Source organism: Anarhichas minor, unplaced genomic scaffold (genome assembly GCF_050575085.1).
Source record: "Anarhichas minor isolate MPS153535 unplaced genomic scaffold, ASM5057508v1 ptg000058l, whole genome shotgun sequence".
Lineage (NCBI taxonomy): Eukaryota > Metazoa > Chordata > Actinopteri > Perciformes > Anarhichadidae > Anarhichas > Anarhichas minor.
Window position 1 is genome coordinate 5,086,124 of NW_027466504.1, and position 16,645 is coordinate 5,102,768.

The window sequence follows — 16,645 nt, forward strand, 5'->3', positions numbered from 1 at the left end:
AGTTCAACAGAGATGGAGGTCCGATGTCTGTGGTTCACCTCATCTCAGGAGATTTATTTTGCCATGTTGATGTTAACATTCTCTAGCTAGCTACAACATGGAGTTGCTTAGAACTCACAAAACCAGATAATGCTTTAACCTGATCGATTAATAATGTGCATATGAAAACCATTCTGGGTAATATGTGTTGATGTTTCGATAAATTGTAAATACTTTAATGGCCATAGGAATGGCCAAAGGGGGAATTGTTGTGGAAATGAATCCTATTGTTCTTTTAGTTATAACTTGTATCGCTTAAACCAGCATATATGCAGACGAGGCCAACCACACTCATTTAAAACCTAATAATAAATACTATCATATCGAAGGTATTTTAACATTTCTGGCTTGCTGTAGTGTCATCCTGATCTCACCACTTAACCCTCTTCCCACGAAAACAATACCAAGGCCGGAACCTGGCCTTGGTGGATGCATCAGTAGGCAGAGGAGGAGGAGGACATCTGTGAGGGGGGGGGGGGGGACGACGAGATAATGTGCATATATACTCTGTTAAACTATTCCTTATTGTTAGACCTCTGAACCATCTGTGGGGAAAGAGCTCTATCCATTCAGCTGAATTATTACAAGTGTCTGTTCAATAAATGTTTGTTATATTTAAGAGTTTTCTCATCTCAGTTATTTCTCACAGGGAGGTTAACAATATTTTTTTCCACCACAAGTATCTAGACTGCAGTTTGTTTCTGAAAAAGTCACCCTTCTGGGGCACATGATCACAGCAGAGGACAAAACCCTCTCCCCCAAACCAATAGAAGCCATCCAAACCATCCCAAAGCCCGAAGCAAAGAAACAGGTCATGAGTTTTTTGACAGAGACGTCCTGTTGTCTACAGTGGATTCCAAATGATGCTGAAACTGAGGAACAATTAGCAGCACCCGCTCATGGGAAAGGCCTCACTGCAATAGACAAAGTTGCATGGACACCAGAAGCAGAAAAAAGCATCAGCTGATTTGAAGATGGCTCTAAAGTCTCCTCCAACACTGGGCCTTCCAGACTGCACCAGACATTTCACAGACTGTTGACGGACGGGGCGGATACAGGACTTCAGTATTCATCCAGGACCATGAAAACCTGACTCTGTAGCAGCAGGACTTCCAGCCTGTCTCAGAACTGTAGCAGATGCTGAGAAGACTGTGATGTCATCATGTGACCTTGTAGGTTCTGCTGACCTAACCTGTTGGTTCCACATGCTAGAACAAAAACCTGTCAACGGCCAGGTGGTTCAGGTTTAACACTGTCCTGCTTGAAATCCCAAACATCCCTGTAAAAAGATACACTGTTGTTAACGCTGCAACTCTCCTCCCAACAGCAGCTGATGGACAGCAGCATGATTGTGTGGCAGAAATAACCGAAGCTTGTTCCCCCAGGCCACACTTGTTAGACACACCTTTGACCAATGCAGATTTGGAAGTGTTTGTGGACGGTTCAGCCTCAAAAGACCCAGTAACTGATCAAAATCTGACAGGTTCTGCATCACAACAACACATGAAACAATCATGGCTGAACCACTCCCATCAAAGGACTTTGTACAGGCAGCAGATGAGGTTGCATTGACAGAAGCATGCAAACTTGCTCAAGATAAAACAGTGAACATCTATACTGACAGTACATATGCATGGGGTGTGGCACATGAGTTTGGCCTTTGTCCTCTGTGCTCCCTGATATCCACAAACAGGTAAAAGAAGAGCTACAAAGAGCCACAGAAAAGAAACTACACGACCGGGAGCCAGCTGATTGGATCGTAGTAATTAGACCTGAGGAGAAAGATCTGGAGAGCATGCAGGTGGAACGGACCCAACCAGATCCTCCTCACCACGGAGACGGCAGTAAAGGTGGCAGAAAGAGCAACTAGGATCCACAACAGCCACTGCAAACGAGTTCCTGAGCCCACCAACGACGCCTCATCAATCGTACATCAACTGAAGGGAGCCAGAGCTTTCCCCACCTTGTGTTTGCAGGGAGAGACGGGTGTTGATTGTCATTCGGACCACATGTTTCTCAAACTCACCAAGAGGCAGCACATTGATTAAGGGGGTGAGCTGAGGTCACACTGCTGATAGGATGACGCCATTGAACCAACCGTGGCACCGGAGGGGCGGCAGGTGGAGAGGAACCTGCAGCATATTCCTGCCCGCTTTATTCATCATCCCACCACTACGACATGACATTACTCAATGAAACCAAGATCAACACCACAGCAGTCCAAGTAGCAGTTACGCCAGCCAAGGAGTCATTGCAACGGACTGCTGCACCTACATTCAGGACATTTCAGGTAACATGACTCACGTTGTTTCACACCTTAAATCTGCTGCACAAAGAAAAAAAAGCAAGGATTCTGAGACCCCTGGAGGACAGGGCTGGTGGTCCTGGCTGACAGCAGGCAGATGGAAAGCCACATTGAGGAAACTCTTGACCCCCTTTGTTAACCTGTCTTGTTGTTTGCAGCCTTGAAATGTTGTGTGATCCCTCATGCTAAAGCTATGATTAGCTCTTTGATCAAGTCAGCTGTCAGAGAATGACATCACTAAATGACCCCCCAGAGAAGACCCCTCCCCATTACAATGAAGATGTCATTGAGCTCTATTGTTCCTTATTTCATGCTTTGCTGTAATCACACAATGATGCCTCTAATTCTTCATATATGACAGTAATAATGGTTCAGCTAATGATAAACACAAGTGATGATTCTTTTCTCTCTAATAATTTATATCTCATTCCTGGTTTCAGGATTGATTTGTGAGCATCAAATGCTTAAAGTGGGGAATGTAATGTAAACTTCTGGATGTGATGTGTTCTTCCAGACCTTGTGACAGATCACTCAATGACCCAGCTGACCACAGACTTTATCATAGCGACCAGGCAGTAAATGTGAAGAAAGCCTCCGTTTGACCTCTCAGTAAAGAGAGAGACTTGATGAGACTTACACAGTGTTGAAGGACCAGATGAGGTGGAACTCATCCTCTCTCTCTCAACAGTCTCCAGAGGATGAACCACTGGCTTCTCTTCTGTCCTTTAATCATTTGTGCATCTCATTCATTTCACTGTGCTGTGAGTCCGGCTGCAGACGCTTCAATGGAGCTGACTTTGTGCTTCATTCAACACACATTAACCCCACAGAGTGTCCTTCTGACCTCATCATCATCATTATCATCATCATCGTCATCTTCATCATCATCACTTTGTTTTCATCATCAGTTTGAAATCCTCACCTTTGATCAACAGAGTGGCGTCCATCTTTGAACACAATAGGACGATCCATAGACCCGTCACTCTTCATGGACACACAGCTGGGTTCAGGTTTAGGTTTAGGTTTAAGTTTCGGTTTAGGTCCAGGTCCAGGTCCAGGACAGTGTGGTCCCTGATGGATCCTGGTCACATGTGTAGAAACAGAGTCAGTGAATGAAAGACTTTGAGTCATGGACAGTTAGAGATGGTCATCTCACCTCTGAGCTTTGGTCTGGCTGGTTTTAGAGGGAGGGACTCCCTCCTCTCTGTCCTCACACTGATTCATAGCAGAGTCCACACCTTCACACAAACACAACATTATTTCTCTTCATCATGACAAACACACACAGCTCATTCACCTCAATACTAAAGACACTCATGGGACAGTTTCCATGTTGTCACTTTGAGCTGCAGTCATCGCTAAGAAATGACGTTCACAATGCTCTTTAGTCTGTTGGCTTGTTTGAAGACTAGAGGAAGACACTTCATGTGGCTTTTTATTGGCCTTTCTTTGGGGATGACGTCACTTTTCACTTCTATTTGACTGACTTTGAAAAGCTCTTCAACATTTGAAATGTTCCTCTGTTTCCAAGAGACATTTTTAAAAATCTACATGTGATACGTGTGTCGACCAAATGTTGTACATCTAGGTGAAACTGTGAATCATTAAAACCACATCATATAACTAAATTTATGGTAACGTGATATGTTGAAGCCCTCACAGTCTCTCACACTCAAACATCTACCAGGTGACCTCAGTGAGTCCCTGAGGGTTCGGGGTTTAAGGTCTTAGGGGGACTCTGGGATTGGGCCCAAACTTCATACAGGTGAGAGCCCATGTTGTGAGAAGGGGGTGCTATGGAGCCAGTTTCTAGTACCGGACCTAGACCTCCAAATCAGACGGATGTTTACACCATGACTGACTCATGTTTAAGAGCTGACCAGGAGCCCAAGAACCTCGATGTAGAGCTCAAACACATACGAGAATAATAATAATAATCATAATAATCATCATAATAATGATAGTAATAATAATTATGATAAAAAATAATCATAATTATTATAATAATAACAATAGTATGAATAATGAGAATAATAATCATGATCATAATAATAAACATTAAAAGAACAATAGCTCCTCCTCTCTGTCTTCTGGTTCTAATCAAAGTGAAGTTTCATATGTACAGTATTACGTCATCGTCCGCTCTAAAGCTACCGCACATCCCTCCAAGGAGTACTTCCGGTCCGGATTTCAAAGTAAAGGGTCGCGTGAGTTCTAGATTACGAACTTCCGTGGAACAGAATATGGTGGAGATCATTTCACTTCCGGTAGGCCTGTTTATATACTGCTGGGTAGCGTCATCAATATTCACACATCATAATATTAGTGTTTTATATTACTGATCTTCAAACTCTATAGTAACTGAAGTTATCAAATACATTTGGAGTAAAACATTTATTTAGTTTAAAAAAATGTGCAGGAGTAGAATTATAAACTACCATCAAATGTAAATTATAAGCTAAAATACAAAAAACACAAAAATGTACTTTAGTAGACCTACAGAAGTTGAGTAAATATAGCATGTAGTCTGTAAAGTATTATCCAAAAATAAAAAGTTCATAAACTATTTATGAACTATTTATGAACTGCTGTTTTTTTTTTTTATCTCTCATCAAAGTTAGACAAAATGGCTGAATCTTGGTCTCTGGAAGGAACTTTGACATTAGATTGTTCAAAAGGTACACGGTAAAAGTACTTCATATTATATCTGATTGTAGTTTAAATAGTACTGAGTTCAAATAATAGGCTCTTAAATTACTGTTCAGGGGTCTCATTTATAAAACAGAGCATAAAATACACACTTAATGTTTGCATATGTTCAAATGAGGAAATACACATACCTCAAATAATATTCAGATTCATAACACCTTGTGTTCGCTACCAGAACAAAGAGTCCTCCAAGAGTCCCTCAGTGAAAAGAGTCGCTCACTAACCTTTAGAAGCAGAAGAAGCTGCGACACCACGAGCTCCAGAAGTGAAACTAAAGTAGAAACAGGAAGAGAGGGGCCGTCACGAGGACACCGGAACCAGTTCCACATGTTGCTTTGTATTGAAATTCATATCAAACAATATCAACCTTATCAATCCTGTAATGCTATTATGATATATATATATATATATATATATATATATATATATATATATATATATATATATATATATATATATATATATTATAATAATTATAATCACAAATACACAACTCATTATTTAAACAGACGTTTTTCACAAATTGTGTTTCGGAGCTCAATTTAAGATTACATTTTCCTGAGTAGAAATCTTAAACTTCAAAGTTCACAAAATATCAGTAAATATATATTTTATACACAATATAATCAAAATAAACAAATGTTTGAGATAGAAAGGTATTCTGTTTTCATTGGAGTCTGGGTGAAGCCCAACACTCTGTATTCAAGCCCCCCCCCCCCCCCCCCCCCTATAAGGGAACACATCTCCATAATACTAATGAACCTGCTATTTAAGTGTTTTTAAGGAGACAGCAGTGGCGGGCCGTGTGTTTTATACCTGGGCCTTCAGCGCTGTCCTACTACAGTTGAACCACCTCCTGATAATCTCATTATGACGTCACAGCTACGGGTTATTTGTTTTGTGTAAAAGCCGCATATTCACATAAGACTGCAACATTTGACAAGTGAAATAAAATGTTACATGAAGCTCAACACCTACAAATACACCAGCTGCAGACTGCAGGTACATGAATACTCGCATGACGGGATGCTTATAATCAAAATCAATGTAATTAACACAATGACAAGAACAAACTCACAAGAACCATATAATATGACAACAAAGCATGACAAATCAATCCAGCAACACTGCGACACTAAAACACGTATTCCGCCGCACACTGAAGAGCAGGTTCCATTAAAATATTATTCACAACAATATTAACCATATCATGAAAACGACACCATAGACAAATTAACACAGTAGATGTAAAACAACAAAAGCACTTCACTTACCAAAGCTGCTGTTCACTATTTAAATACAAAATACAATGTGCTACTTTGCAGTGATATTTGATCAACAATCTCTTGATTTCTCCAGAAGTCACAAAGTACCTGCTGAACATGGTGCATCCAGATAAATGTTCTTCTCTTGGTGATGAAGACCTTCATCATCTGGAGGGTCTGGAGTTTATGGTCAGATAATGCGCAATGTTGAAATATTAATCAGACAAGTTTTAATATTTATTTTGGGTAAATTACTAATTACATATGATATAAATCAGGACATACAAATATGATAATTACATAATTGATTACTTAACAATCATTAGATTAAGCGATAAAGAAATAATCATTAGGTGCACACAAAGAAAATCTATATTTTCCGTTTGTGCACCTAATGACAATTTTTATATTTGTATATCGATATATATCCTACAGCACCTGAAGGCACCACAAGAGCCCGCCCCTGAGGAGCTGTGATTGGTGGAGAGCTGGTGTCGTCAGAGTGGCGTCCAGAGGAGCAGGAAACAAGAAGTAGAGAACCAGGAGGACAGATTAGATAAACCAGCAGAGATTCAATCATCAAACATTTCTACCTGCTGCAGGTGAGATCACTTCCTGTTTGTGTTGTGAGACACGTGACTGACAGAGACGCTGATTGACGCTGTGAGTGTGAAGCAACAGCAACACGATGAGGCAACGAAAACTCTTTACTTCCGGAATACTACAGTGTACTGCTGTGCAATGAAAAGTACTACAGTAAACTGCAGTACAATGAACAGTACTAGAGTTTACTGCAGTACGAAGAAAAGTACTGCATGTTTCACATAAAAGTATACAGAAGTATTATCAGGTAGTAGTTCATCATACAGGACGATTCCTTCAGTGTGATGTAGTCTGATATATACTATATATATACATTTTTGCATCTATATGCATACGTGTGTGTGTGTGATTTATATGTATCACACTGAAAGGAATGAGTAAATACATAATACTTCTACCTTAGGTAGTACATTTTGCTCATAGTACTTCTGCACTTAAAGTCTTAAACAACACTTTTACTTTAAACGTAGGCTGATAGTACTCATACATATATAAATATACATATATATATATATATATGTATATTTTATATATACTGTATGTATATATATATATTCTATATAATATTTATATAAATATTATAAATAGAGATATATATATATTATATCTCTATATATAGATATATAATTGCTTTCCACCATATCTTTTCTACTCTCATTATTATAAAGGAAACACATTTAGATAAGTGTGGAAGGAGACACTTTCACCAGCAGGTCGATTGAAGTGATTGATGGAGCTGGTGATATTTTAATAATCTTATTTATTACATTTATTATTGAATGACTGTGTGTGTGTGTGTGTGTGTGTGTGTGTGTGTGTGTGTGTGTGTGTGTGTGTGTGTGTGTGTGTGTGTGTGTGTGTGTGCACACAGAGATGGGGGGTCAGGCCTCGTCAGTGGAGGGCGTCCATGTTGTGGTAGTTGGCGGTGGATTCGGGGGCATCGCGGCGTCTCAGCAGCTGAAATCTGGAGGACTAAACTTCACTCTGATCGACATGAGAGACGCTTTTCATCACAACGTGGCGGCGCTCAGAGCGTCTGTACAACCAGGTACAACTTTTACTTTGTTGTCTATGATAATTTAATATATTTATTTATTTTTATGATCACTTTATTTTGTGTTTTACTTTTAAGTTTTACTTTTGATTTGATAAGAATTCTGTTTAATTTCTTTATTTAGTTGTAAGTGGTTTTATTTTATAAGAATTTTATACTTAGTCATACGTTTAGTTCATTTTGCCAATACATTTAAAATGAGCACTTACTTTATTTGTTTTGTTTAATTTAGAATTATTTTTAGAAGTTTTTAGAATTAAAATTTTGTTTTGCAATTTTTCAAAAAACATTCTTCCAAAATAGATCTATAATTAGTATTCGTCTTATTGTTATTGTGATTATCACTTTTATTGTTGTTTTTATTGTTACTATAAATGTTATTTATTTTGCACCTTTCATACACATTAATATAAAATATATTAACAGTGCACTCTGACATTATCAGAGAGTGACCTTTGACGCCCTGTAGGCTTCGCCCAGAGGACCTTCATCCCGTACGCCGAGACCTTTGGAGACAGTTTTGTTCAGGGACGAGTTCAGAGAGTCGACACCGACAGACAGACGGTCGTCCTGGAGGGAGGGAGGGTGAGGACGGGGGGGAGGTAGGGGAAGGGAGGGATATATATATGTATGTATATACTGTGAACACAAGTAGAAGTTTTTTTTTTACATCATACTTAGAAAAAAAACTATTCATATAATATTTCACCATAATGCAGCAGACCCTCCTCATATCCGGGATTCCCTACAGTCCAGTTTGTCCCCCGTGTGCTGCAGGAGATCCAGTACTCCCACCTCATCCTGTGTACTGGGACTGATGGAGCGTTCCCCGGGAAGTTCAACACTGTGGCGTCGTACCAGACCGCCGTCCAGATGTACGAGGACTTCATCAAGCAGGTAGTTACTCTGAGAGGTCTGCAGAGACAGAGGAGCTCCTCACCACCCACACTGTATGTGTGTGTGTGTCTTCAGGTCCAGGCTGCAGACTCGGTGTTGGTGGTTGGAGGAGGGTCGACCGGTGTGGAGATGGCTGCTGAGATCAAGACAGAGTATCCAGACAAGAAGGTGACGACAATCGAAGTATATATATATAATCACAAACATTCAACATCAACACATGAAGGAACACTTCATTCTTTGGTAAAAAGTACAATAAACGTGTTATGCCATTAGTATGACATGTACTACTACTTTTTCCAGTCATTGTACTTGCACCTTTACTGTTTCCTGCTTCCTGTGTACACAGTGTGTACTCTTGTAGAGAAGAGTTTTTAAGAGCACTCTCTTGTTCAGGTAGTTCTGATCCACTCCAGGATCGCGTTGGCTGACCCGGAGCTGCTGCCCAGCGTCAGACAGCAGGCCAAGGAGGTTCTTCTGGAGAAAGGAGTGGAGCTGCTGCTGGGTATTAACAAATTTAACAAATTTCTCACTGGGGATGAATAAAGTATATATCTATCTGTCTATCTATCTATCTATCTGCATTGGACCTGATGCAGACCCGCAGACCAGGTGTTCGGTTCGGACCGGGTTCTGCCGGGGATCCTGAACCTGCTGTGTGTGTTTCAGGTGAGAAAGTGTCCAACCTGTCGGAGCTGCAGCTCAATGTGACCCAGAGGAACTCAGTGGTGACCACTGAGAGAGGAACAAATCTCACCTCGGATCTGATCATCTGCTGCACCGGACTCAAGGTCAACTCTGCAGCCTACGGCTCCAGCTTCCGTGAGCACACACACACACACACACACACACACACACACACACACACACACACATACGCAGCATCATCGATTACCAGTAGTGGAGGAAGTATTCAGAACCGTTACTGCTGTAGAAGTAAAAACAATACTTTGTTACAGAAAAAGCACTAATACTACATAGTAAAAATACTTTAACATTATTAACATTTGTTCATCTGTAATCCAGCAAATGTTTTTAAAAGAAAAATGAGTTTAACCATCAACAAATCTGTTGATAATTAAGGAACTACTTTTCTATATTATTAAAGCACTAATGTTCCAGCTGTACTTGTTTAAACTATTGGGAAGTTTAATTTATAGCTAAACATCATACTTCTAATAATAATAACGTTCCTCTAATATAAATGTGGTGGAGTAGAAGTAATTGGCATCAAAAGAAAAGACGAGGGTGAAGTACAAGTACCTTGAATGTGTACTTAAGTACAGTACTTGAGTATTCTAGTCTCATATTTGTCTGTGGAGTGCAGTTTGATGTCAAGGCCACTAGGTGGCAGTGTGTGTTAATTTGTCCATCAATACGGATCAGAGTGAGACGTCTGATAAAAGCAGCTCTTTGGGATTATTGTCTTTCAGCCTCCAATCACAATCAGGTAGTCGATCGGTGTATTGATCAGTGGTCTGTTCCCGTCGACAGCCGGCTGTCTGGCTGATAACGGAGCTCTGAAGGTGAACGATCACCTGCAGGTTCAAGGTTTCTCCAACGTCTTCGCTGTCGGCGACTGCGCCGACGTCAACGAGCCCAAGATGGCGTACCACGCAGGGCTGCACGCCGCCGTCGCCGTGGGCAACATCGCCAACAGTCTGAGCGGGAAGGAGCTGACCTCATATCACACAGGTACACACTCACTGTCTGTGGTTTAGTTGCTCGTCTGCGGTTTTAGTTGCCCGTCTGTTTTTAGTTGGCCGTTTGTGTTTTAGTTGCTTGTTTGTGTTTTTATTTGCCCGTTTGTGTTTTTAGTTGCCTCTCTGGTTTTAGTTGCCTGTTTGGTTGCTGTTGTCTGTGCTGCTGGTTGACTGACGGTTGTTGCTGGTTGCTAGGTAACGTCACCATGTTGCTGGCGATGGGTCGTGACGACGGCGTGGGTCAGTTTAACGGGTTGAAGTTGCCTCGTTGCCTCGTTACCCTGGCGAAGAGTCGAGATCTGCTGCTGTGGAAGAGCTGGAGGGAGATGCAACAGCAGCAACCCTGACACACACACACACACACACACACACACACACACACACACACACACACACACACTCTTCTTGGTGCTCTTATACTTGTGAGGACCTTCAGTCAGTTTACATACAAAACCAGAAAAGATCAAATAGTTTCTTCTTCTTCTCTTTTATTTTTGGCCGATCGATGAGTTCATCGATACGAAGGCGTTCTCTTCCATCGAGCAGCTCAACGTGTTCAGACGTTCTCTTTATTTCACGGTGGAGTTGAAATACTGTAGAATGAACGATGGCTGATCTCAGCATGTTACAGTTATTTAGATTCATGTTCTGGAACTTTAACTTCCAGTGGAAGATTTAATTGATATTCAAAAAACTGTGCCTAACTTGACACAAAGATGCTTCTTTCATTTGAGTTTGTCTTTAAAGTTTCACTGATTCAACAACATTTTTCAGATGCTTTTTGATAATCTGTTTTATACAAACATGTTTAATAATGTTTCTCTGAGCTGATGCTAAGCTATTTCAAAATGCTAAATAAATGTAGATTATTTAAACATGGACCAACAGGATATGAAGAATTTAAACGTTGTTATTTACACGTTTCAGTTGAAAAAATGTTAAAAGAAAACGTGAAGCACATATTTATAAACAGCTTCTTTATTATGTAATGTCAAAACAATAAATACAAATATTTTAACCCTGAAGATCTTTTTCTTCTGATCTCATTCATCAACAGCAGAAATATAAAAACAATATAAAAACTGTGTGTCCACACAGAAAATCATCATCATCATCATCAGACAGCTTTCATTTGGCTCGTTAATCAAACAGCTTCTCCGGCTGAACGTCTCCAGCGTCCAAACGTCTCTGTTTGGAGACTTCTCCGTCCACCGATTGGCTGCCATCATACGTCAGAATAAATACTGATCAATAAATAAATAGATTTGGTTTCTCAACTGTAAAAGTGGAAACTCCTCAGAAGCACCAAAAAGAAAGATCATCAAATAATCGAGCCTCCAAAAGTAAAAAAAAAAACACAACTTTCACATTTGACAAAGACTCATTTTAAAGTGAGAAACTCATTGAATCTCTTCATGTGGAGGAATCTGTGACTCAAAGAGTTCCTGCTGCAGCCTCACCGATCAGGAACCAGTGGAACCAGTACGAGCAGAGTGGGAGCAGCTGGCTGATGAAACGTCACCAGAACGTTACACTTTTTTTTAAAAAGCAAGTGTCGTTGGTCCGGATGATAAAGAAATGTGTTTATTTAAAAAAAATAACTCAAATTCAAATGTCATAAATCAATCTTGTCAATAAACTACGAGAAAAGATTAGTTTCCTGAATAGAAATAGAAGTGATGTTTTGAAGGAAAAGGATTGCCTCTGCCTCTACTCTTAAGCCCTTGGATGTTGTTTATTATTCTGTATTTAGGTTTATTACTGGTGGTGTTTATAGCACTCATCCCTGCTTCCTCTATGACAAGTTTGTAGGACTTCCCTGCAGAGGAAAGTAATAAACATTATTATTAGTTTGTCTATAAAGCCCTCATTGGTAAACTACCAGCTTACATCACAATGAATCTGGATCAGAACTTTGGATCTAATGCAACCAATCCAATGCTTAAGGTCCCGTGAACAACTTCTGCTCTTAGAAAGTCAGCCTTTCCAGTCAGTGCTCCCATATCATGGAAAGACCTCCAACACACCGTGAGGATCAGTACTCTTCCAATACAGTGGCAGGCCGTCAGGGCCTGCAAGGCCTTCTCTGCTGGCCTAAACAGAATCACAAAGTTATATCTATTTTATAATTTAATACTTTTTCATAAATACACCATGTATTATAATTTATAAAAATATTTTTCCCATTATCTTATTTTCTCATTGCACAGCTACTGTCTTCCTCAGTTGCTCTGCTTCCAGTGCAGCTTGTTTTAAGTAGAGCTTTTATCCAATCAGATGTCACCTCTGTGTCTCTAGGTAAGAAGAGAGGCCCGAGGCCTGCAGACTCACAAGTGCATCCATGTGCAGTTTAAGTGAATGGGGACGATATTGTTGATTGTCATAGTGTTCAACCAATCAGATCTTTAGTTTGACATGTTGGGCGTATTCTTTGACGTGCCAGAGCCTGCTAGCTGGCCTACAAGTACGTCAGCATTACATGCTGCTCAGTTTCCAGGTGCAGCTCTGCAGTGAGGTGCAGCGTGTGCTGTGATTGGTCAGTGGGTGAGCACGTGACTATTGGAAAACGAAATTTAAGCAGAAGCTTTGTCGGATTAGTAAGAGTTCAAATTGAAAGATATGGAAGAAATTATGACATTTTTTTGCATTTTGCTTGGTGTAGATTTTAATTTTTTTTTACCTAGCTTTGTTTTTTTAACACTCAATGGCTGAAGGAGAAGAAACGGATTTGTGAGTTGTGATTTAACCGTTGGATTAAACTCTTTGTCAACAAAGAAAGGAGGATGGACAGCCCGTAAAGCGGTTTTCCAACAAGTGATTGAGTTGAAAAATCTCAACAACAAAAAAAGAGAGAGAATATTGGACTTCCATTCATCAGGTGACACAAACACAAAGACTCCTGATGAATCATCATGTTGATGTGTAACTGCTGGATGTGGAAGCAGCTGGTTGATATCATGTTAGACACAACTACTTTATCAGCTGATAATATGTCAGATGTTGTGTTTACAAACTGTGACATCACTCATTCACATCTCTGATGTCATCATCAAACATGATAGATTAATAACTGCAGCTGTATTGTGTCTTGTTCTCTCCATCAGATTCCTGTGAACTCACATTCGACATAAACACAATACACAGAAAACTCAAACTGTCTGACAACAACAGGAAGGTGACACGTGTGAAGGAGGATCAGTCATATCCTGATCATCCAGACAGGTTTGATGTCTGGGAGCAGCTGCTGTGTAGAACTGGTCTGACTGGTCGCTGTTACTGGGAGGCCGAGTGGAGAGGAGGAGTTTCTATATCAGTGAGTTACAGAGGAATCAGAAGGAGAGGAGACAGTGAAGACTGTTTGTTTGGAAGGAATGATCAGTCCTGGAGACTGGAGTGCTCTGATCGGGATTACTATGTTTATCACAATAAGACGGTAACACCCATCATTTCCTCCTCCTCCTCCTCCTCCTCCTCCTCCTCCTCCTCCTCCTCCTCTGGTAGAGTAGCAGTGTATGTGGACTGTCCTGCTGGCTCTCTGTCCTTCTACAGAGTCTCCTCTGACACACTGATCCACCTCCACACCTTCAACACCACATTCACAGAACCTCTTTATCCTGGATTCTGGTTCTGGTCCAGGTCTGGTTCCTCAGTGTCTCTGTGTTCTCTGTAAGAGGGAGAGTCTCCACCTGCTCGAGAAACTTTCTCTCTGCTCACCAGATAGTTCAGTGTGTACAGGATCACACACAGCTGATGTTAGTTCGTACCAACCTGATCTCTCAGTGGTTGTAAATGCAGTTGGAGCAGGTGAGGGGCACCTGAGCTGGTCTGGACTCTGGGGGGTTGAGAGCTCTCTGGGACTTGTGGTGTTGCAGATGGATGTCTGAAAGAGCTGAGCGAGGTCCATGTAATGACCTGAAATGATGTGTTGTCTGAGAGAAGGTGTGAAACATGTTTGACTTTGTGTATAAAACTGAACTTTGTTATCTTGAAACATTTGTTTGTGTGAAGAAAAACCTACGAAACGTCTTTCTGGATCAAATTCAGCATCTGTAGAAAAAAAACTTGTAAAGAGTTGTTTTGATTTGAACAAACTAAATTCATTCTTTACTTTGATCATTGTGTAACAAATGAACAAACTTTGATAAGTGACCTTGAAATAAAAATAAATCAATATATGGACCAGGAGGTTAAAGATGCTCCAAGTAAAAAAAGTAGAAATAGGAGAAGACAACAAAGAAATCAGGACTTGGCTTTTTTAGGATTCTTTTCAGGCTTCTGGTTTGGAGTCTTTTTGACGAGGCTGATTGCTGAACTTAACTTTTGTGGTTTTTGACATTTTATCTTTTATTTTCTTTACTTTTTGCATTATCTGTTTTTGTAACCTTTTAATCTTTTTATTGTAAAAACCAAATAAAACTGGTTTGTATTTTGTACATTCCAACCAAAGTCCAGTCTGGCGTGTAGATTGTGGTGGTACGTTTGATACCAAGGTCACAGAACAAGCCGTCTTCTGGTGCCTTACCCACACTGTGGAGGTTGGGGTATCGGTTACGAAGCGAGGTTGGTCACCTTTTCATTGGCGTTAGTATAGTAGAGATAGCGTCACATTAGTCTGACGTCAAACAGATAAAAGACTCAATAATCTGCAGCTTTTCACGCTGAACTAAATTATTCTTTTGTTTTCTTCCCAACTGTTTTTTCCTCTTTCTTTTCGTGTAAAGTTTATATTTTATTGAATAATTATAAAATAACTATTTCCAAAGGATTTTTGAATGGATGCTAATTTTAAATATATATTTTTTAAATCTCACGTACCCCCTGGAGTGCCTTCAGGTACCCCCATTTGAGAAACACGCCACTATGAGCGGCCAATACAACTAGCGTGAGCAGGAGGAAGCAGTAGAGCATGTCATGGTACACTGTCAAGAATATGAGGAAGAGAGAAGGCAGCTAAACCTCATCAAGATAAAAGTACATTTTAATGTAATAGATATTCTGCAAAAATAACTCAAGAAGTCTTATCAAAATATTTCCACTTCTATTAATATTCCAGTATCTTAGACTAACTCTAAGATTTATTATTTAAAAAATGTAAGTACTAGACATCCTGATCCACACTGCATACCAGTTGGAGGCGGTAATGTTAACCAACAGCCAATAAAACCTCAAAGAAAAAGAAGAAGTGTACCGGAAGTGGTGTTTAGTGTTTCCGGGTCTCGTTGGTTCTTTCTATTGGAACAGTAAGCATGTGTGGCTGTGTATAGATGAGGTTTTACATTTTCAGTAGATAAGACGAAGACAATGTTCTTTAAAAGGAAACAAATTGATAGTGAAGTAAAACTAAAACTACATAATCATGAATTGGAGAGAGTAAAACACTTAAAATGTTTAGGTTTGTGGTTTGACGAAAGGGTCACATGGGCTCTACATATTAAAAAAGTAGAGGATAAATGTAAGAAAGTATTAAATATAATGAGTTGTTTGATGGGAAGTGAATGGGGGGCAGATAGAACTGCTTTGAAAGCCATATACAGTGGATTAATTAGATCTATATTAGATTATGGTTGTGTGGTGTATGGATCAGCAGCAAGCATATATCTCAAAAAACTGGCTAAGATTCATTATCAAGCAATGAGAATATGCACCGGTGCTTTTAAAACAACCCCAACGGCTGCATTACAGGTGGAATGCCACTAGAATTAAGAAGAGCACAGTAAGCATTGTGCTAATCTACAGTAAAGAGCATCCAACACAGGAAACTTTAAAACCTTGCTAAAAGGAGAAGAAGGAGACAAGAAGCTTTGGGTGGACAGTAGCATAAAGAGCAACAGAACTTAGATAAAGTAAACTTCAGTCCAACAGTCCCATTACCATAGCACCGTGGATACTTCCTGATGCAACAGTAGACTTTGCATTATTAAAAAAAGAAGAACAAGGGTAGAGCGGATCATTTCAATTAGCATACAATACAGGCACATATCGACAGTTAGCACAGTTATATCCAGGTTTTCACAGATGCATCAAAGAGTTTAGGAACAGGAGTAGCAAACAATACGCTTCAAAAAATAGG

General features: G+C 40.0%; 2 protein-coding genes across 11 annotated transcripts in view; one reads left to right on the plus strand and one right to left on the minus strand.

The window, feature by feature from the left end:
- The window catches only part of aifm2 (AIF family member 2), a 66,812-nt gene extending 55,212 nt beyond the window's left edge, over window positions 1-11,600 (plus strand). The window contains exons 1-11 of one of the 4 annotated variants that reach the window (XM_076076526.1): window positions 4,596-4,611; window positions 4,962-5,022; window positions 6,754-6,920; window positions 7,793-7,969; window positions 8,445-8,560; window positions 8,753-8,872; window positions 8,948-9,040; window positions 9,269-9,377; window positions 9,542-9,694; window positions 10,367-10,567; window positions 10,771-11,600. In XM_076076526.1, the coding sequence (XP_075932641.1) occupies window positions 7,795-7,969; window positions 8,445-8,560; window positions 8,753-8,872; window positions 8,948-9,040; window positions 9,269-9,377; window positions 9,542-9,694; window positions 10,367-10,567; window positions 10,771-10,922 (1,119 nt within the window). In that variant the 5' untranslated portion in view covers window positions 4,596-4,611; window positions 4,962-5,022; window positions 6,754-6,920; window positions 7,793-7,794 and the 3' untranslated portion in view covers window positions 10,923-11,600. Of the gene's footprint in view, window positions 1-4,595; window positions 4,612-4,961; window positions 5,023-6,753; window positions 6,921-7,792; window positions 7,970-8,444; window positions 8,561-8,752; window positions 9,041-9,268; window positions 9,378-9,541; window positions 9,695-10,305; window positions 10,568-10,770 lie in introns of those variants that run through there. The other 3 variants (XM_076076523.1, XM_076076527.1, XM_076076524.1) reach the window with 3 other exon arrangements.
- LOC142932588 (NLR family CARD domain-containing protein 3-like) overlaps window positions 1-16,645 on the minus strand; it is a 216,297-nt gene that overhangs the window by 13,689 nt on the left and 185,963 nt on the right. For 2 of the 7 annotated variants that reach the window (XM_076076512.1, XM_076076511.1), the window contains exons 1-5: window positions 6,757-6,930; window positions 6,427-6,520; window positions 5,278-5,324; window positions 3,501-3,582; window positions 3,267-3,425 (exon numbers count right to left, since the gene is read on the minus strand). In XM_076076512.1, coding sequence (XP_075932627.1) covers window positions 3,267-3,425; window positions 3,501-3,582; window positions 5,278-5,324; window positions 6,427-6,437 — 299 coding nt within the window. In that variant the 5' untranslated portion in view covers window positions 6,438-6,520; window positions 6,757-6,930. Of the gene's footprint in view, window positions 1-3,266; window positions 3,426-3,500; window positions 3,583-5,184; window positions 5,325-6,426; window positions 6,521-6,756; window positions 6,932-16,645 lie in introns of those variants that run through there. The other 5 variants (XM_076076508.1, XM_076076507.1, XM_076076513.1 and 2 more) reach the window with 5 other exon arrangements.